Raw genomic sequence first — 20,660 nt, 5'->3', positions numbered from 1 at the left:
GCACCAGCATTATGCTAGAGTGGCAAATCTGTGATTGTTCAACACGTAGAGTGGCAAAACTGTGATTGTGTAATCATCTGTGTAGTGGGAAAAAAGGTGTAGATGTCATAATGAGCTACAACTTGTACAAGGTGTGTATCTCGCACATGTTCAGTACATCGTGTGCATACTGGTGTAACATACTGTAGTGTCTGTCTAGCCTGTTTTGAATATAAAAGCCTGGTTTTCAAGATACACTGTCGGCACGTAAGCCTGGTTTTAGTGTTCACATACGTAGACATACCTGGTTCGAATACGAGCCTGATGTGAATAGAAGCCTAGCCTAGCCCTTACATCAGCCTCTACAGGAATAAGCCCGGCTTTAATACGCGACTTTACGGTAATTGCACTTGTGTGGTTGTACCTAATCAAGTTCCCGCACAGCTGAGCACTTTGTGTGTACATGATAGTACATACTTAGCATGGCTTCAACTACAGAAGAACCTTGACTTCGTGGCTTCAACTACATGACATTGTATGATATCGCTACACTGTTGCGAAGACATGGTACAAGCGTGTTAGCTACTGTGCCGTGTCGCGTGTACAGTGCAGTGTACATGAATATACGTATACCGCCAGTCAGGGTCACACAACTAACTAAGTCTTACTTCACAAGTAACACATAAATGTACCACCTGTAGTGTAGTACAAAGTCATGTGCCTTCATTCGTCCTGTGCATTCCTGAAGCTGAGCATTCCCGAATTGCCAATGCTCTCTGCGTATGTCCTAGTGCGCGGCGAGTCAAGTAGCCGTATACGTGTGGGCCGCTCTCAGGACACGCCATTGGACAATGGTGAGGAGCAGATCAACACAGCTAGTGTTCCTGGCATGGCAGAGGTGCCATGCTGTGTCTTATACAATATTGTGATGCGGTCTATACAAGACGGTAATGGCAGGGTATGTGACACTCAGTCAGTTTAGACCGGTCATTGCGAACGTTCAACCTCTCCAGAGAAAGTAGGAAGGCTCATACTAGTCATAGCGATGTCTGATGTTATGCCGACACTTTCCCCGATGTGGCAGCGTGAATAGAACCTTCGCTACACGTCAAAATAACTGATTTATGTTCATGGACTGTTAGGAACAAGCGGGATAACATCGTGTAGCTAGTGAAGGCGACAATGGCCTCTCGATATAAGTGATATTCACGCTACGCGTATATACATGTACTCATGGGCAGCACGTGTGTTTTGCATTGCCTTTGTTTGTTGCTGCCTTGGCTGCATCGTCATCGCTACAAATTTGCTGAGGGCAGGGGTACGAGGTCTCTCATCTTCGACATAGTCTACATGTACATGTACATGTACATTCACCATCGTTGAGTGTACTGACAGTCTGTGCCTGTGTGTGAAGAGCGTTCACACCGTACGTGCGGTGTGTGGTTTCATCGCGTCTTTCGGGAAATCAGTAGTCTGCATATCAGCATGCGTGCAGTATAGTATAGTATTTATTCATATTTCTCTGTGCAGGGCAAATGTATTCTGATATGAGCGGCAGCAACAGTGCCACAGGCTTTGGGAGGTACTGCAAACCGTTGATGGACATGGTAGAGTAATTCAAAACATCAAGATGGTCGTTCAAATGGTGCATGATGGGGATGAATGGAAGGCAACGGATTCAAAAATATACCAGGACACGTCGACAGTCGCGTCGTGTTTTTGCTTTGTGTATGAGCGCAGACACAGTAACTAAAATAGAAAGGTACATGTGTTGTGTTTATGTGGTGCGACTGAAATGTTAGGACTTATTAAGATATGGGCGTGATTGTAGTGTAGGTAAAAGAGGAACCCGTATCTGCTCATGGATTAGAGCGACAAACTACAGATGGTTTCGGCTAGGCTTCCGTTTACTGATTGAGTCTAATCCACGACTTGGTGCCCTAAGGCAAGGGATTCCAAGGACAATGCATCCTCTCCAAATTTCCTCCATGTTTCACCTTCACTCGGCAGGAGAACGCAGTTAACAAGAGCTGGCCGCACTGTGATCGACTCCTTGTCCACACCAAGCACATCCTGTACCTCTGACTTACACGAAACAGGTGACGTCTTTCACTCTCCACCACCACTACCATTGCCGACATGGGCTACATGCGCTTGGAGCTGCGTTTGCCCCGAGGACCCAAGGCCAAGCATGCATGCTGGCGCGGAGCCCTTGCCGCTGCTTGCGAGCCATGGGGTCAGGTTTCAATCGCTGGCTGACAACAAGAAACGGAAGCAGAGCAGTGTTAGGTCTTTACTTCCTGTGCCTTAGCTCAATTGAACGATAAATCCACGTCGTTCAGTCACAATTGAGCCTCCTCGCCGTTCCCTCAAAGACTTGTGGCACTTGAGGCAATTATCGTCGGCAGGCGAGAGTGTAACAGAAAGAAATGAAGATATACAAGAAGACGTGATGGCACAAGCACCGCTCTGGTACTATGGACAGAATGACGCGTGGGGAAAAGGCGAAAGGTCGAAACATGACATGTGCAATATTCATGTAGCAACGACAGGGCCCATATTCTGTCCCTGCGGGAATTTGCGGACAAAATCCTCGAAAACTTGCGCAAGAAAGTGCGGCAGAAAACAACAAAAAAATGCGGCGAAAAGTGCGGAACTTGCCAGGAACTCGCGGAATTATTGGCAGAAAATTGCGGATTTGGGCCAAATCACGAAATTTGTTGTATCCTTAGAATCGCTATTTGCGTACTGTGGAAATAACCTACGAGCAGGATCATGGAAAGCACTGTATACTGCGTGAAAAGTGCAGAAAAATGTCAAAAGAAGTGCAGAAAACAACAAAAAACGTGGGAAATCGCGGATTTTTCAGAAAATCGCGGGTTTGGGCCAAAATCGCGAAATTTGTTGCGTCCGTGGAATCGCGATTTCCTGGAGGGACAGCATATTCCATAATTTCCAGACAAGTGTCGAGACTGCAAACTACAACGGTAAAGACTTTAGTCCAGTGTCCTTCACGACAGTCTTCGCTATTCGGTTAGATCATCAGGCAAGCTCATCAGTGATGATTGGGCAGGGTGGCTGTTGGACAGTCGTGACTTGGAAAGATTCACGCTGCACCCGTGTTCAAAGTCTAACCTATGGTTTACTCTCCATCTCCATCGGCCCAAATCAGTCCATGTCAACACCAAGGTCCCGAACAGTCTTGGACTGTGGTACAGGTAGTGGGACCGCAATGCACACATCCACGCATAACTCGTATCCCTGTGCCAGTAGCCTGTGCTCAGGGGTTACAATGTGTGTAGGCTGCGTAGGCGGCACACATGCATAGTCTTCAGTGAACAACGCAGTCAAAGTATTTTAGTTTAGCTTCACTACAACATCCAGTACTGCTACTACTTGTGCTACTGGACTGAGTAGATCTACTGCTAGTCCCCGGTCTGACCCTTGACGGCCTTGTGCAGCATGAGGCATTTGTATTGACTTGTGTAGAACATCATGAACATGATGTACATGACCTTGTCACTTCCATGTAGATCTACATGTACATGCACATGGCTAAGGTCATACTGTGAACTGAAAGTCCGCACCACCTTCACATTCTTGCCTTTGTCTTTGACCTGACCTTGGCACTCGTTCACCGCACATGCGCATAATTATGACACTCACGGGGAGTGGTGGTTTGTTAGCTTGGACACCAGCGATGCAGCCATCTTGTTTACCATGGTAGCAGATCACGTGTACTGTCCCAACATGAACAGTACTCGCCTCAGTCAGACCTGATGAATGCTTGTTGAGCCTGATGTCCACGCCTGGCCTCACATAATTCATTCAACTCTGGATTTTCCTTTTTCCTCTGAGTGATGGACATAGGAGATCCCCTCGACAGGCCCAAAGCCTTTGGGAAATCCTTAAAATATAATAAAATACAAATTAGAAGCTGGAAGAGCTATCATGCCCATGCCCATGCACATGACCAACCCAACAACACCACACGCAAACCTTCTGAGAGAAATGAGTGTTTACCACCCCTTGCAGCACTTGTTCTGGCACAGGCCCTAACATAATCTCCGAGCAGCTTCCTTAGCAAGCAACTTAGTTCCGTGTTGAACTAGTGCATGTCTACACGCGTGTCAGAGTCGTAGACCGCCCGTTTACACACGTCCAAGAAACGCTTGCACTTCGGAAATGAAGCCGACATTGGCGGTCATCAGTTTGATGTCATTAAAAAGTGTGCAGCTGACCAAGGTCGCTAGTAGTACAGTGTCTTTGCGCACTAGCGCGGCTATTGTCTATAGTGTGGACCGCTAAACGTTCACTTCTGAGCGGTTACGAGCGCTGCTCGAGGAGATTGTTAGGCTGGACGGACTGTATTCAAAGGTAGTTGTCGCTTGATGCCGCTAACCGGCGCTTGAGGACAGCCATGCCGTTTTGTAACTGCCGCATCGTCCGTGCACACATGAGTGTAGAGAGTAGGTACGCAATACTCATCCCTCATCGTCGAGCTCCAACGCTGGCGATTGTAGTGTGAATTGCAAACGTGACTCCAGGCGACAGTCATGGCCAATGCGTATGCCAGCAGCCCTGTGCTTAGCCATCCAGCACTGCTGACCACTCGGGAACGTCACACCTGTATCAGGGAAAACATCCTGGTGCTTACTTGCAGTTTCTGCTGGCAGTCCAGAAGCCGTCACGTGGACCATTATTCCTGCTGACATATCACTCATCTCTTGTCTTGGGGTAGCACCAGTGGCAGCGTATTTCACTACTGACACTAGCTGTAGAACTCTCTGGACTTGGGGCAGCTGTGGGAGCGTACCCCCACTACTGGATAAACAGCAGTGATGACTGATGGCCTCACAACCTGACCCCAGCACCTTCTCGGGCATCAGCACCTCCGTGGTCTAGTCTCAGTACTCCATAGCCGATCCCACTCAGTCGTGGTGTCCCCATCGTCAGTCCTGTGCAGCCCGCTCAGCCAAGGCTGATTTTGCCGAAACTGACCTTGCAGAAAGTCCCAATCCTTTTTACTTATGACAGACGGTGCCGATATTATCCAGTCAGCAAGTGCGCTTGACTAAGAAACTTCAACTTATGATGTTTTTCTTTATAGTGTAGACAGGCGAAGAAGAGAAGAGATATTCTACCCTGGTCAAAACTAATACTGGGACAAGGTATATGCACAAGGTATGTGCAGGTAGCAATCAATTGGACCCTGAGCCATTTGCACACTGCATTTCAAGTCGAGGACTTATGATAGTGGTGTGGCGAACATAACCAGGGAATCTGTCCAAAGACTTCTTCAGATTAGGGGGCCGTATGGGACGAAGTAAAACCGCTTGGTTCCCGCCCGCTCTTGCCAGCTCCTCGCCTTAGTCTTGCCCATTATGGTGAGTCCCTCGTTGATGCCCTGCGATAGCGATATGTATCGTGCCTGAGACTTTGCAGTGCAAAGTGCAGTCGCTACCCTCACCATCAGCACCAGCACTGCAGCAGCACCAGCAGCAGCATCAGTAGCAGCAATAGTGCCCGCACTTGTAGTTGTAGTGGGTCGTGTGGTGTCACTAAATGCAGTTGGCCACTGACGGTGGATCCACTCAGTGCAGACTGGTCACTACATACTGTTTGTCGACGCAATCCTGCTCGCACCAAGATAGTCGTCGCACAATCGGAGGGTTGCAGGAGGAGACGAGCTGACCAAAGGTAGGAACAAAGGACCTTGTTGCGGTAAGAAGGTGGACAGAGCAAGGACACCCTTGCCGGTGATACATATGTAAAAACTTGACTAGCGTTGTGTTAACTCTTTGCTGTTGGTCTCGGATCGATAATTGTTTTCCAGGCTGTTCGTGTAGTTCACACCCAAAAATAGAATTGTCTGCTCTGACTGACTGGCTGCAGACAACGATGCAGAAGTATGTGAGACTGCTTACTACTGCTTCTGATCGTTGTGTACATCCAGCAATTTAGGACGCATCCTGGATTTCTGACATTTGATTGTGTTCCTTTTTTCATAGTTTCTGTCTAGGATAGCATTAACGCCACCGTCTTGCATTGGCTCAAGATCTTGCGCAGCACGTTGAAAGTAATAAAGTTCGCGAGCGAGCGAGCAATGTCGATGGCATAAGGTGTCAAGCTAGTTGTCGCTGTTTTGAAGCTTTGGCTGCTGTAGTAGAATACTGTTACCTACTTGGATAAGAAATTCAACTCACGTCTCATTCGAGCGTGAAAAAGGAATGGTGATGGTGAATAGCGTGTGAGAAATTGAAGAAAAAAAACATTGATTTGCGCGCTGAGGTACTTCCGTTCGCCGCCTCCACTCCACGTGGGCCCACACGTCATGTCGGTTGTGACTTGTCGCCGCGGATAGGCACAATCAGGACGAGTTATTTGTGTGGGAGCCAGAAAATCATCCAGCCCCGGGGAAGCGGCTGGTGCCACTGCTGCACTAGGTGAACGCTCTCGATCTCGCTGTCCACTGCGGCAGATGTTGGGTAGAAATACGTGATATTTTTCGGATCAGTCTAAGTGCCAGTTTTGAAAGCCGGCTGCGGGCAGCCACACTTGCTGACAGTGACACAGACATCAGAAGAAGCTCCCTGCTGGGTGGTGCTGCCCCTTCCCCGTCAGCGTTTGGCCAAGGCGTCCTTGGGATGGCCCCCGTCAGACTGCTGGAACGACAACCATGGGCATAACTCGCATTCCTCTGTAAGTCGAAGACATTGCTGGTGTTGCCAAGCGTGTAAGCCTGGCAAAGGCCCCTGCTGTTTACAATGGTTTAGCGCCTCACCGCCTTCTACCAATCTCAAACACTACATTGTACGTGATCCGCATAATTGCAAGTAGTGTAGCTGTTAGTGAGCTGTGCCTGGGGGTCAAAGCAAGAATGAGCCAGCTAATAACCCGGCTGGAAAACAAAAGGGTTCTAAAGACTAGTAAAGTATTGGAGCTTGTTCCTCGTACAGCAATATTGTGTTGTGTTGTAGTGCAGATGAGGGCATGACATTGTAGCTATCCGAGTATCTTGTGTTCTGCTACAAGGTCGCCGACAAGCTGTGTGTATGTCGTCAAGAACGGTCAGCTCAATGAACGGCATCCTCACATGCCCTTGGGCCAGGCCTCGGTGTCTGGGGGCCATGCTTTCAGACGAGCCTGGGGCAATGTCAAACTCATGCACAGGAGTCATATCATGCATACATACATGTTGTGCCAGTAGTCAGGTCGAAAGCATAGGCAAGCTTCTTCACTGCTGGCGCCCGTAGTAGCTTCCTGGACAGGAGGTGGGTATTTTCGGGAGGCCTACACTGACCATTCCAGTACAAGATCACACATGTCAGTGCCTGTGCCTATCTTTGGCAGGAGCCAGTGGAGGACTGGTATGGTGTCACGTGTACCATGTGTACTGTGGTCCCTGGCCTGGGTGCCGTCCGACTCTAGACAGGCTCGTGGCCAGACATGTACCACCACATCATTAGCTTAGACTGTCGTGTAAAGAAGTCCTGGTGGTTCAGTGAGCCACATACATGATGTACATGTAGGCTAGAGAGAGTAGACTACACAGTGGCACTGATAGCATGGTCCCCCTAAACCCCGTGGCCAGGGTCACCATGACCAGTGGCATGCACCTTGTCAGGAGTAATGGTATGCTGCTGCTGCTGATGGTGATGATGATGATAATTCCAAATAGGTAGTGGGTTAAAAGTTCATGTTGCCCTCACAAGGCAGGCAGTAGAGGCATTCCAGCTCAAACTCAACCTTACACAGATCTCTCTGCAAGGGACACATTGAAAGAAACAAAGTGCTTTGAACACTATGATCTGAACCGTATGGCCATTCTGTCTATGAATGTAGCGATAACGGGGAAAAGAGAAGTCACATTCAAGCAAACCAGTGGTAGCAGTGGGTGAGAATATTCAACTCACTGGTGGTTCTTTGCTTCAAAGTAACAATTGCCAGTTATAAATATGTCAATACATCACACACTTGCTAGTTTTCTTCAGCCTTGCACCTTCTCGTCATTCCTTTTGTGAGTGTGCGTGTGCGTGAGGTTAAGCACTTCTACAATGGTGTTTCTTGCTACTCTTCTCTGCCCTGTTTCTCTTGCTACTCTTCTCTGCCCTGTTTCTCTTGCTACTCTTCTCTGCCCTGTTTCTCTTGCTACTCTTCTCTGCCCTGTTTCTCTTGCTACTCTTCTCTGCTCTGTTTCTCTTGCTACTCTTCTCTGCCCTGTTTCTCTTGCTACTCTTCTCTGCCCTGTTTCTCTTGCTACTCTTCTCTGCCCTGTTTCTCTTGCTACTCTTCTCTGCCCTGTTTCTCTTGCTACTCTTCTCTGCCCTGTTTCTCTTGCTACTCTTCTCTGCCCTGTTTCTCTTGCTACTCTTCTCTGCCCTGTTTCTCTTGCTACTCTTCTCTGCCCTGTTTCTCTTGCTACTCTTCTCTGCCCTGTTTCTCTTGCTACTCTTCTCTGCCCTGTTTCTCTTGCTACTCTTCTCTGCCCTGTTTCTCTTGCTACTCTTCTCTGCCCTGTTTCTCTTGCTACTCTTCTCTGCCCTGTTTCTCTTGCTACTCTTCTCTGCCCTGTTTCTCTTGCTACTCTTCTCTGCCCTGTTTCTCTTGCTACTCTTCTCTGCCCTGTTTCTCTTGCTACTCTTCTCTGCCCTGTTTCTCTCACATCTCTTCTCTGCCCTGTTTCTCTCACATCTCTGTTGTGAAAGATTGATTTGCTTGTTCAGTTTCTTTTTGCCGGTTTTCCACCCGATGAGAAAGCACCAAAGCTATACTTGAGGAAAACTGCGGAACATTCCTGGGGAAGAGCCTGAAACTTGTTCTTGCCAAAGTCTAACCGAGTTGTTCTGCATAACATTACCATGTGTATTTAGCCATTGCTCCCATTGTGTGCTGTGACTAGACTGTGAGTGTGGAGGCAGAATCGGGAACCTTCAGCACTGGAGCAGCTTCTCTTGTTCCAGTGTATGATACTTCATGTGCTGTGTATGTGTGTGTGTGTGTGTTTGTGTGTGTGTGGGGGTGTGTGGGTGTGTCTGTGTTTGTCGGTCTGTCTGTCTGTCTGCCCAGGCACAATATGTAATCACAGTCCTGCCGAGCAGTAGAAGCACACCGCTACAGACACACACACAATCTGCACAAATGAGTCAACCACCGTTACTGGATAGAGACTCTGATGCAGACCAGGAGTCATCCAGCGAGGAAGCGTTGCTAGAGGAACGCCGCTCCACACCGCCACTGAGGACATTCAAGGCCACCAAGAGACCGCACAGTCCTGAACAGCAGCACGCCAGCACCAAGTCAGTGCACTTTCAGTCTAGAACACCGGTCAGCACATGTCCCAGTAGCAGCAACCCGTCCATGACCTCACCTACCATGGCACACAGACCTCGCAGTGCCAGTCAGGACCTGAGGTCTCCCTTAGTGCAGTACCACCCTGATAGCAAGTCAGTGGAGAGAGTACCGACATCGGCATTCTCCACTCAGTTCATAGTGCACCCGTCCGCCTCCGCTATCCTACCACCGGCAGTGTTCATGCAGGCACATGGAGAGGTCCTGCCGCCGGGGACGTTCTTTGCAGCACCAATGGCTGCGTACGGTCAGGGCCACCGTGTTCTGCCCCACAGTTCACCGATACCCAGCTCAGTGTCAACACCGGTGTACACAACACACGAGGGAGCAGCGTACGGCTACGGCAGCACCACGCCGGGAACATCGACGCCGTGGTCGGATGGTCGGCAGGCCAGCCTGTCTTCATCCACCGATCAGCTGACCACGTCGTCGTCGCTAGGCTCCGCACCCGGTGCCATCACAGCCCGCTCACCTCACCATCATCGCACAGTGCCACCATCGCCACAGCAACGTGCCACCGAGGCCTTCCCTGGCATGCATCTATCCAGAGAACATAGAGGAACAAGTATGTGACCGATTACTGTCTTGTCACTGTTTACAACTTGTATCAACCATTAGTCGTACAGAATGGGTCACACAGAGCTAGTAGTACAGAATGGGTCACACAGAGCTAGTAGTATAGAATGGGTCACACAGAGCTAGTAGTATAGAATGGGTCACACAGAGCAATGGGTCACACAGAGCAATGGGTCACACAGAACAATGGGTCACACAGAGCTAGTAGTATAGAATGGGTCACACAGAGCAATGGGTCACACAGAGCAATGGGTCACACAGAGCAATGGGTCACACAGAGCAATGGGTCACACAGAGCAATGGGTCACACATGCAGAGCAAGGGGTCACACAGAGCAATGGGTTACACAGAGCACACCGAGCTGCTAAAAGGAATATCAGGGTGAACAGCTTGCAAGAAAACCGAAGGAGAAATTTGATGATATTCACATCCACTGCATGGCTACAGAATATTACTGGCATGGAAGAGACTCAGTGTTGGGTGCTGTTGCCCTTGTAAAGGCACGCCGCACGCCTCTCTTCCTCCCTTTCCTTACACAGCACACAGGAGAGCCCCTCGATAGGCCTCTGCGGCCTTTGGACAATCCTTAAATAAAAATCAATCAATCAATCAACCAAACAGCTAACTATACCTTACTGTGAATCTATGTGTGTGTATGGGGGTGAAGGGAGGGGAGGGGGGGGCAGGTTCCACAGACATAACTATAACTTGGATGCACCTGAAAGCAGCAGAACAGTGTTGTTGTTGCCTGCTATGCAGTGTTCGACACACTACATGTACACACAAGTAGCAGTAATGCTTACCGTGATCTTCCCTGGACTCAGTCCCCTCTCAAATTTGTTCCGTGACTGCTGCAGGATTTCCTTCGGCCGGTTCACTGAGCTCGATCAGCACACCGAGCGTAGGTCCACGACCAGCGGGTCCACTGGAGATGCACCCGGAAACGTACACAATACACCCAGCACCACCAACACCTCAAGCAGCTACACCAGTGGCCGGTGGAGGTCACGCCCATGCCGTACCAACACCACCAGGAGTAGCCGCAGCGGCGGCAGCAGCAGTGCCAGCAGGCTATAGCATGCACCCAGAGTACACGACTATCGCAGCGACTGCCGTACCGGCGGGAGCGCCCGGCATGGAGCAGATATTGACGCTGCCCTACCAGAGCCATCTGGTGCGCGAGATGCGCACGAATGCGGCAATACGACTGCCTGCGATGCCCAGACCGGAAGGTGAGTGGCAAGGCTTTGCCGATTGGGATTCTTCGCTTACGTACGGCTGTGAGCAACTCTCACAATGTGCTGCATTCAGTGGCCAGAAAATACCCAGTGATAATTGAACTGTTAAATATACATGTGCCAAGACCATGCACGCAATAGACGTCAGCAGACACAATAGATGGTGCCATTGAGTAGGGAAGGGCGTCATTTTGAAGAATAAGTCCAAGTAACAACACATTTCACCCATCTGTACATGCATGTACATGGTTTTCTGCTTTGTTTCTCTCTTGGTTTTCACAGAGGGCCATTGCCAGGCAGGTGGTGAGCTTCGTCTTAGTCAGCTGAAGCACTGCGGTCAGAAAATCCACGTCCCGGCTGGTTGTGCTCTGGTTGGCTGCAGGTCACCACAGCTTGGTCAAACAACACTGCTGGCAACCGTGGATAAACGGTACGAACACTTTTAAAAGCACTATTGTGATACACATCTCGACCTGTTTAGCAAAGATCACCTGTCTACAAGGATTTGTATCCAGTTGGTATTGGGACGACATGTTGCTAAGGGCCTATCCACACTACAACAAAAACCGCGTACAAGTCACTTTTCCTTGTAAGTTGTCATGGAGAACCGTGGGAAACGGCGCGAAAGTGAAAAAGTCGCTTGAACGTAATCAGCAACTTCCGAACCCCGATACAAGGCCACTTTTTACTTTCAAGTAGCTTTTCCAGGTTTCGGAAGTAGCTAGTTGTTGAAGTATTTGTTGAAGTATCTTGAGAAAATGCCGAGGGTTGTGTTCTGTGAAGAGCTGGAAGGAAAGCTCATTGAGCTGTGGGCTGCAGAACAGAAAGCGAGCCATGGGACGATGAAAAAGCGGTCGGTGAAGGAGAAGGAGATTGCCGTGAAGTTGAATTTATTCGGCCGCGAGCTGTATGGCGATAAATTTCAGAATGATATCACAGTGCCGATTGTCCACAATTGACGGCCAAGCGAAGTAGTGCTTGCACTCAGGAGCAGCAAGAGTCCTGCTGTGGGAAAGAAAGACGATTCTGACTGTTCATCCATTTCCAAATCGCGCGTGCAGTCAAAAAACCTTGATCGGCTCAATGATTGGCTGAGGTATGTCGCAAACAGCAACCTCTTTCGTCTTCGATTGTCCATAACTGGAGGCATTCTCCACTCGAATCAACAAACAGGGGGACATAGGTAGGAACAACAAGATAAAGCCTCCACGAACAAATTTCTGAGTCGATGATTTCTCTTTCACTTTCAGATCAATGTGGAACTCTCTGAGATAAAATTTTGAATATGAGGGGAAATTCCCGCGGGCGCTCCTCAAAAGTCACGTTTCACGCCGGCTGTTCTTGCGAGTGTGGATGCAAGTGCACTTGCACGCCACTTGAAAGAGGACGCTACTACGTTTCACACCTGTAGTGTGGATAGGGCCTAAGGCCCTCTTCAGACTAGGTACAAAACAGCCTATAAGTCACATTTACGTAGAAGTTTCCAAGACAACAACAAGAATCTGGCGGGAAGCCTAAAAAGTTGCCCAATCCTTTCAGGCAGGGTGCGAACCCTTGTACAAGGCAACTTTCCTGCATTTATCGTACTTTCTCATCAGGTAGTTGTACAAACGTACAGACTTTGAACCCGGGTACGACTGCCGGCTGCTTTCACACATCCCAGGTCCATTGCACAATAGCGTAGGGTCGAAGGTTGCCTGTATATTCCATGTAAAATGTGTAGTCTGAATGTAGGCTTGGAAAAATGTTGCCTTTTAGGTTTTATGTGATTTTGTACTGGATGTTCTATGTACGTAGTCTGCAGAGGGGCTAAGCTTGGATGTGCATGTTGTACATACCCATGCACTCTACATTCTGATGTATTCTCTGCTGAAGCGTATAGAGCATTGTGCACACCAGCCTGATGACGTAGTTGTTCCCACTATACACATACACACTCCGTGTCATGGTGTAACATACACATAGGTACCTACCCGACCCGCACACGGGATCAAACGTGCAAGGTTTCCATGGCAACTGCATTGGGTGCGGGAAGACGGGATTCCACTTCTTCACGGACTTCTGCACCCATATCAACCTGCGACTGAACACACAGCCTAAGAAACAGAAGCACATCCGCTACTACATTGACATGGATGATAACGGCAGCTTGAAGACGGGCACGGTGGTGCCTTGGAAAGGTTAGCTATATCTTATTTACAGCTGCTATTAAACCTTGTGAATATTGACCCTCGACCGTGCACGAGAAATGTGTCCTTATTCACGAGGCTGAAAGTACTACCCGTAAAAGCCCGTAAATAAGTACCTGCCCGAAAGAAATACCCCCTTCATTCTTTTGGCTCTGTCTGTTGAAGTCAAGTCGAGCCCGATAAACATACTGCCCGAAATAAGTACCGGTACGGTGCGTACATGCAGCACGTAGCATGTACATCGACATGAAAATGACTTCTCCACTACACACAAGTCAGGTCCGAAAGTTAGTTCGTGCCCGAAAGTCAGTACCCGCCCGAAAGTTAGTACGGGTGTGGTCACTAAATTCGAAAGTAAATACGTACTTATTTACGGACTTTTACGGTAGTATGCAGTCAAATCGTCATTAAGTCCAAATGTTGTGTCGTTATTCGCGGGTTGTTATACCCCAGATCGTTATTGTACTTATACTTTTTGCAGTGTGACAGTATTAATCACGTGTCACACCAGTGGTTGTTGGCTTTTGCCCAGCTTTAGTATTGTTGTAACCTTTTGCATTGTTTGTTTTCTTGTCTAGGTTCCTCTACCTTACTTCTCTTTACGTCCGGAGCTAATCGAGGCACAACTGGTAGTGAATCTGACGATGCTACATCACCTGATCACCTCGGCAGCATACACTCTGGGTCGTCGGCCGGCAAAGAGGCTGTTAAGTACAGCCCGCATGCCGGCATTGAGCCACCAGCCAAACGTCCGATGACCAGCACGCCAGCCGATCATCCACCTGCTCTTGCACCGGCTAGCATTCAACTTGCCACACCACAGAAAATGACAACTTCACCGCCGCTTCCTAAGAGCCAATCTGTGGCGCAAAGGCCTACTGCTGGTAAGCAAGAGTACCTATATTACACCTATATCAAATCCTCCCAGCACACACATAGGCTACTGTTACCTACCCAATGTTGCATCACTACAGGTCATAGTTCCTGACAAGCCAACTGGTCTGCAAGGGCAAACGTTCGTAGAGCACCGTGACCTCACACCTACACACACTAGCTGTTGAAGTTCAATGTCACACTGGTTGGAATCTGCATTACGGTCTCCTAGCTCATGAGAATCACAAACAGTATGTCTTGACAAGTCTGAGGAACTTTGCAGGAACTTAGAAGGAACAATATAATGGAATAATACTTTCAAATGGAAGAGAAAGTAGACAAAGCAGGGGAAAGATAACGGTAACAGTCATACAATGCCATGCGAGTACTAACTGAGGCTGTGGGGTTGAGATGGATTAGAAGAATTAGAAGCATGAATGGCAGCACATGCAGTGTCTTCACTGAGTTCTGTATTGGAGCACTTATAATGTAGCTCCATATTTATGAACTGTGACTCACAGTTTGGACGTAAAGAAGCAACAGTCACAGCTGATGCACTGTGTATATGTTGGTGTGCCTATTACAGGCCAGCAGCCCAGCGACAGTCTAGCAAGCAGCTCGGGCATGACATCGGCAATGGCTCCCAAACGCTGGCAGTCACCAGCTCTCCTACCATGCTTTGGTCACAGTGCTGATATCATACAGGATATTTCTGCCAGTCTACTTCCCATGGCTGCCAGCACAGGTGAAGCAAGTGGCCAACCACCACCACCATCACCACCACAGGAGTGTGTGTGGGATTTCTTCGAGCAACCTCTATCCACTGTTGATGAGCTCTGCCATCGCTACCGGGGTGCTAGTCCCGGGCTGGAAGGTGGTGATACAGAGTACCAACAAGCAGCTGCTTTCGTCAGTGAAGCTTGCTTTCTGCTAGGCAGCTTTCTGCTGACCAACACAAGTTTCAAGATCCTCCTCCGAGAAGCATTCACAATGTACATGCACCGTGGGTTAGTTGCAAGTAGGCAACAACAGCAGCAGCAACAGCTGAAGACGGCCAACAGGCCCATGGACTGTATAGCAGTTAGATCAACATTGTTATCACTGGCCGCCAGCAGCAATGATGTACTGTCCGTCAGCACATCCAGTGAGTCCTTGATGGACGCCGTTCAGAAGGGCGTGCGAAATAGCACGGCATCATCGGAGACAGCCGCCCAACAGCAGCCATGCAGGCCTGACTTCACAATCTGCATCTATTCCAGTAGTGACTCTGTGTTTGATATGCAAGTCTGTGTCGTGCTGCAGTCCATGGACTTGCTGGCCAAACTACAAGATAATGAGCATGGCTTGCAGCCAGCAAAGGAGACCGGCATTCACGACCTGTATGAAGTCTTTGTAGGAATGCAGCTGAAGACTGGAATGTTGCAGCAAAGCAGTGCTTCTCCACTGCAACAGCTTCCTGTGAGGACGTATGGGCAACCCAGCGACCCAGCTGGTCCACTCAACCTACCATCACCGAGCAGGGATTCAGTTTGTCTGTCTCAACATCAACTGCAGGTTGCTTCAAACCTTGCCAACAAGTGCTATGAACAAATGGTAAGGCAGTTGAAATCGATTCCTGGTCAGAGCTATGATATGATTGATTTCATCATATTGGTACGCCAGAGCTGTCCAGTGTATGTAGAGATGGTTCAGCGACTCATCCAGTCACGGGCAGTCGAGGAGCTGCTACAGTCTCGAGGTGTCTCCCCAGTGCACGTAGCTGAGGTAGCCAGGGAGCGCGTGATCTGTGTGGACAGCGAGGACCACTTACTGGCCATGCAACTGGCCAAACTGGGCGCGTACGCGCTGGGCTGCCCACGCACACTGTTCTTGGTCATTGCCAAGGACTGCATGAAGTCACCGGTGGCCAGCGGGACTGCACATGGTCAGCTGGACAACTTGCTAGCACTGCCCAACACCTTCATGATCTGCTCCATGATGTCACACTATTCATGGCTGGCCACTAACTCACTGCTGCCCGAGGACAACATAGTAGAACTGTGTCCGGATGCCAGCACCTACCATGGCCTCAAACAGCTGCTTCACTCGCACACCTGGTTCAGCAATTCCATCACCGAAGGCGATCAGAAATGGATGGTTGATGAGGCCTTTGAGAGCACACTAACCAGAATGAAGCCATCCGTCACAGCCAGGTAAGCAGGTGGGCTAGACATGCGGTGGATTTGGTTCTGAAGCTGAGGGACCTCCTTACGGTGATATTGAAATGAGTCATGTCGGTAGAGGATACAACAGCCATGAACATTGAATGGATATGGAGGGGTGTGGCCGTGAGAAAGAGAGAGAGGGGATAGATTAACTGGATTGGATGAGAAATCATTGAAGACCTGGGTGACGAGCCGGGAGTTCATTTGGACATGTATGGGGTGGGGTATCACAATACTAATACGACAACGTGCAGGATGATTGGGACCATGCTGGAGAAGTCTGTGTTGCCCAGGCAGGCTCATTGGAAGCTGTTATAAGGTGGTCCGGCTAGTCTTCAGTCCCTACCCCAGTACCAGCTCCAGAACAAAATACATGTACAACTATAACACGATGATACTTATAGGCATGGCTTGAGACAAGTTTGTGACGTTTCTCAATGACGATCTGGGATGAACAGTGGTTAGGCTATTTCCTGCAAGAGTGACCAGGCCTGATGGCAATGCCATGCTTATGGAGTTTATGGTTATTTTGATGGCTTATTGTTGTATCCTGCTGCTGGTACACAATTGTTGGTTTCCTTTACAGCGCACATCTGATGTCAGAGAGTGAGCTGCGAACATTCCAATTGCTACAGGAGTATGTCCTAGCGTGGGACCACCTACGCTCTGGCCAGCACCAGCGCCAACGCTGCGTGTCGCAAGTGACCGACGACATCATCGGTGACCTAATGCACAGCAAAGTGCCAGCTAGTAGCATTGTCCGCATTCCCCACCAGGCACTGGCCCTCTTCTTCTGGAATCAGTTGTGCAGTGTATTCCATGGCCAACACAGGGAATCTAGTAGCAATCTCTCCGACGATATCCTCCTAGCTCTCTATGATGGTCAGGGGCCAATCCGAGTGTGCCAGAAGGTCAGAGGAAGTACCAGCTTTCTCAGTCCAGAGAGCCCACGTCCGCCGTCCGCATCATCGATCGGCGGCCAGTGTTTCAGTCAGGTGTCATCGCTGCGCAGTCTACCCGCTGGTCGTGTGCTGCTCGTCTTGGCTGGCTCTGTGACTAGTCTACATATTCCCATGTACGTACACCTTTCTTGGGGTCTTCAAGTCTGGGCATACTGCTACACAATACGTTCACAATACTCAAGTATGAGTCAAATATTCATGAAGTACAAGTCAGTGCAAGTCTTGCGGGAATTCATGCAGTTGTTTGCAGTTGTTTGTAGGTGTACATGCTGCATTTTGATCAGTCTCAAGGTAAAGCAAGTGCTAGCCTTGATTTGCGTAAAGCACATGGGAAATAGTGGGTTAAAGGCGCACTGTGGAAGTCATGATAGTATCTGTCAAATGATAAGGTTGTCCCGTTGAAAATCAGGGAATCGTTGCTGAGTATAGTATGCCTGGATGTGATGCATGTGCACTGTGTATCCAGGAATGTTCGCTTCATTGACTACCGTGGCCATGGACGCAGCTACCTGACGCGGGCAGATATCCAGGAAGAACTCAGCCTTATGCATGGCTACTCACAGCCATCACACCCGTCTACGACTACCCCGACAAGTGTCAGCAGGTCGAGCAGTACCCCCACAAGGACTCATGATCACCTGCCCTGCATGGCAGTCTTGTCGGTAGCAATGCTCCTGCCAGTCAGTGCTGTCGTTGGCTCAAAGTCAGATTTACCAGCGCCGGAACACATCCTGTACGGCATTCAGAACCTGCTGCCCTGTGAGAGACTGCGGTGGCTAGATGGCATACACCGCCGGCCCCTAGTCAGCAGCCAGCAGCGCTCCGCTCTTGCTGGCGACCAGCTAGCAGACGAAACAGCGTACTACCGAATGTGGTGCAGACTGAGGTGCAATACAGCACATGCTGAGCAAGAGGCAGCTGTGGACACAGAGCCACCGACTAAAAGCCCTAAGCTCTGGCTACTCATGGGACCAGCAAAGGTAAGATACTTGTGCTCCAAACTCATGATGGTTTAAAACTATCTTTGACAAGCCTGTTTTCTCTGTACTTACAAGGCAGTGCCGAGATGGGCATTCTCTTGCACACAGTACCCAATGTATGGAAAGGATATGCACCCATGTCCAATGGCAGTAAAGCAGGAAATGTCTGTATGACTGTGTTTCATAACCCTATGTAATATTGATAGTGTGGCAAAGCTACCATCAGTCCTCAGCCCTTGGGCTGCATGCCCCACTCTGCTCTGTTCTGTTCACAACTTCCCTTTGTCTTTTTCTGTGTTCTCTCCCTAGAGTGGTAAGGCGGCCATTCTCCTGGAAACACTACGGTTGCTTATTGACAAGTGGGTCAGTGACCGACAGCCCAGTCTGACAACAACAACTACCACGGCAGCCGCCGCCGCGACGACAATGACGTCAGCGAGACCGGAGATCAGCGGCCAAACATGACATCAGTGATTGCTGAGCCAGTCGGCGATACTGGCCTAACACAGGCTCATAGTCGGCGATACTGGCCTAACACAGGCTCATAGTCGGCGATACTGGCCTAACACAGGCTCATAGTTCCTAGCCAGCTACATCGATGCTATAATGCCAAAGCCTGAGCGTAGTGTGGGAAAGATAAGGAAGGAGACGGCAACACCGAGATAGCTCTCATCGCACATCTGACCGGAAGCTTACACAGCTGGACTAGAGCATGTACACTATGTATATACTATTGTATAGGTTGATAGGGCTTGCCACTTTGTAAGGATTTGACACCCTGCAGCCAGTGATAGTCTTCTTGTATAAACAGGACACTGGCAAATCCTCACTCACTGCACTACCAAACGCGGCTTCGTGCACCGAAGTGCAGCCGACTCCACCCTAGGTCTACGAATACCATGCATTTAGTGACCGTTTGGTTCCATTTTAACTATCTCTGACCCTCTGCTTATAGCTGGTGTGCCGGGGCTGTGGCATGGACTGACTGCTGATCTTCCTCCTTTTCTACAAATTTAACGTGGGATTTGTTCCTTGAGATGTTACACTGACTGACCGCTGGCTAGTTGTGACAATTTTACACATTGAAAATCAATTGAGGTGGTAAACTAGCCGCCAATCGCTTCTGATCATTTTTGAGTTTCTTGCAGCATCTTCGGTTCTCGTCTACTCCTATTTAATAACAGGTCACAGGTCACAGGTCACATGGTCATGGTGATCCAGCCACACTGTATGGATAGCACACAGCCAAGCAGCACCCTATAATTATTATACCCTGCCTTTCTCGCTATTCATTTGTATTCTTAGTCTGCAGTACTGGTTAAATGCTGCCCAGTAAAGCTGATCAGCAGCAGTAGATCTACACACTACACAGCGATTACACAAACGTGTAGTTCTACAGAACGTGTACAATGCTCAGCTGTCTAGTGTGATCATGTTTCAAGAAATCAGAAAACCCGTACCGACATTCACAATCTATCGCCCATGTAGATACTGGTCTGTGGAAATTAACACGTTCAGTCTGATCTTGCCTGAGGTGCCTAGCTCCTGTTTTGCAAACAGTGTGTGAGGGGTAGTTAGGTGCTTTGCGCCTTGCCGCAAAACCAATACATCAACCCATACCTTCACCAGAAAGAGCATATGTTTATTAGTACATGTGCATGCATAGTAACTATGCATTGTACTTGCCATCATGCCACTCACTGAGTCACGCTAGGTGGTAACCATAGTTACAGTGTCAGAGTTGAAAACATCACAACAATTACATAGTTATGTCGTTCAGTAGGATTTCTTGGGGGGGGGGATTGCCTGGCTGGAACTGTTTCTGCATAGTACAGCCACTTTGTAGTAGCACTACATGAATATAATCCAAACAATGCACTTTCACAAGTGGTGCTACATGTCCTCAGCTACACCTGCACGGGATCATGGGTTAGGATTTAGGAAAGATTCCCTTATCTGGCCTAGACCAGCCATAGCCAGCACGGGCACAATATTATCATCTCCCTTTCCAGCTTGCCCCAGCCTCTAGCCAGGCTTATCCTACAACTAAGTAAGTGCAAGGGAAGGTGACAGACTGCACCATGCATGCATGGCAAAGTCAGGTACATGTACGGTGTACGTGTATCAATGGCATTTGACCAACACTCAACCATACAATACCATGTCATGGTGTTCTTACTTGTACATTGTCTGGACAGGCAACATGGACATTGTCTATCCGTAAGTCAGTCTGTTGAAGTTGAATATCAAACCAAGCGAACTCATTCTCTACTCAGCTCCATCATGTACCACAGTATCGACCTAGCAA

General features: G+C 49.0%; 1 protein-coding gene across 1 annotated transcript in view; it reads left to right on the top strand.

Annotated features, from left to right (window-relative positions):
- LOC135813959 (GREB1-like protein) overlaps nucleotides 1–19,893 on the top strand; it is a 24,007-nt gene extending 4,114 nt beyond the window's left edge. Inside the window, exons 2-10 of the mRNA XM_065327004.1 lie at nucleotides 9,049–9,895; nucleotides 10,764–11,138; nucleotides 11,427–11,574; nucleotides 13,110–13,324; nucleotides 13,912–14,217; nucleotides 14,793–16,398; nucleotides 16,997–17,485; nucleotides 17,839–18,352; nucleotides 18,662–19,893. Of these exons, the coding sequence (XP_065183076.1) occupies nucleotides 9,121–9,895; nucleotides 10,764–11,138; nucleotides 11,427–11,574; nucleotides 13,110–13,324; nucleotides 13,912–14,217; nucleotides 14,793–16,398; nucleotides 16,997–17,485; nucleotides 17,839–18,352; nucleotides 18,662–18,817 (4,584 nt within the window). The 5' untranslated portion in view covers nucleotides 9,049–9,120 and the 3' untranslated portion in view covers nucleotides 18,818–19,893. The remainder of the gene's footprint in view (nucleotides 1–9,048; nucleotides 9,896–10,763; nucleotides 11,139–11,426; nucleotides 11,575–13,109; nucleotides 13,325–13,911; nucleotides 14,218–14,792; nucleotides 16,399–16,996; nucleotides 17,486–17,838; nucleotides 18,353–18,661) is intronic.
- Nucleotides 19,894–20,660: the final 767 nt, after the last annotated feature.

The sequence above is a fragment of the Sycon ciliatum genome, chromosome 4 (genome assembly GCF_964019385.1).
Source record: "Sycon ciliatum chromosome 4, ocSycCili1.1, whole genome shotgun sequence".
Lineage (NCBI taxonomy): Eukaryota > Metazoa > Porifera > Calcarea > Leucosolenida > Sycettidae > Sycon > Sycon ciliatum.
Note: the sequence above shows the minus strand (reverse complement) of the source record. Positions and strands in the feature narration are given on the sequence as shown.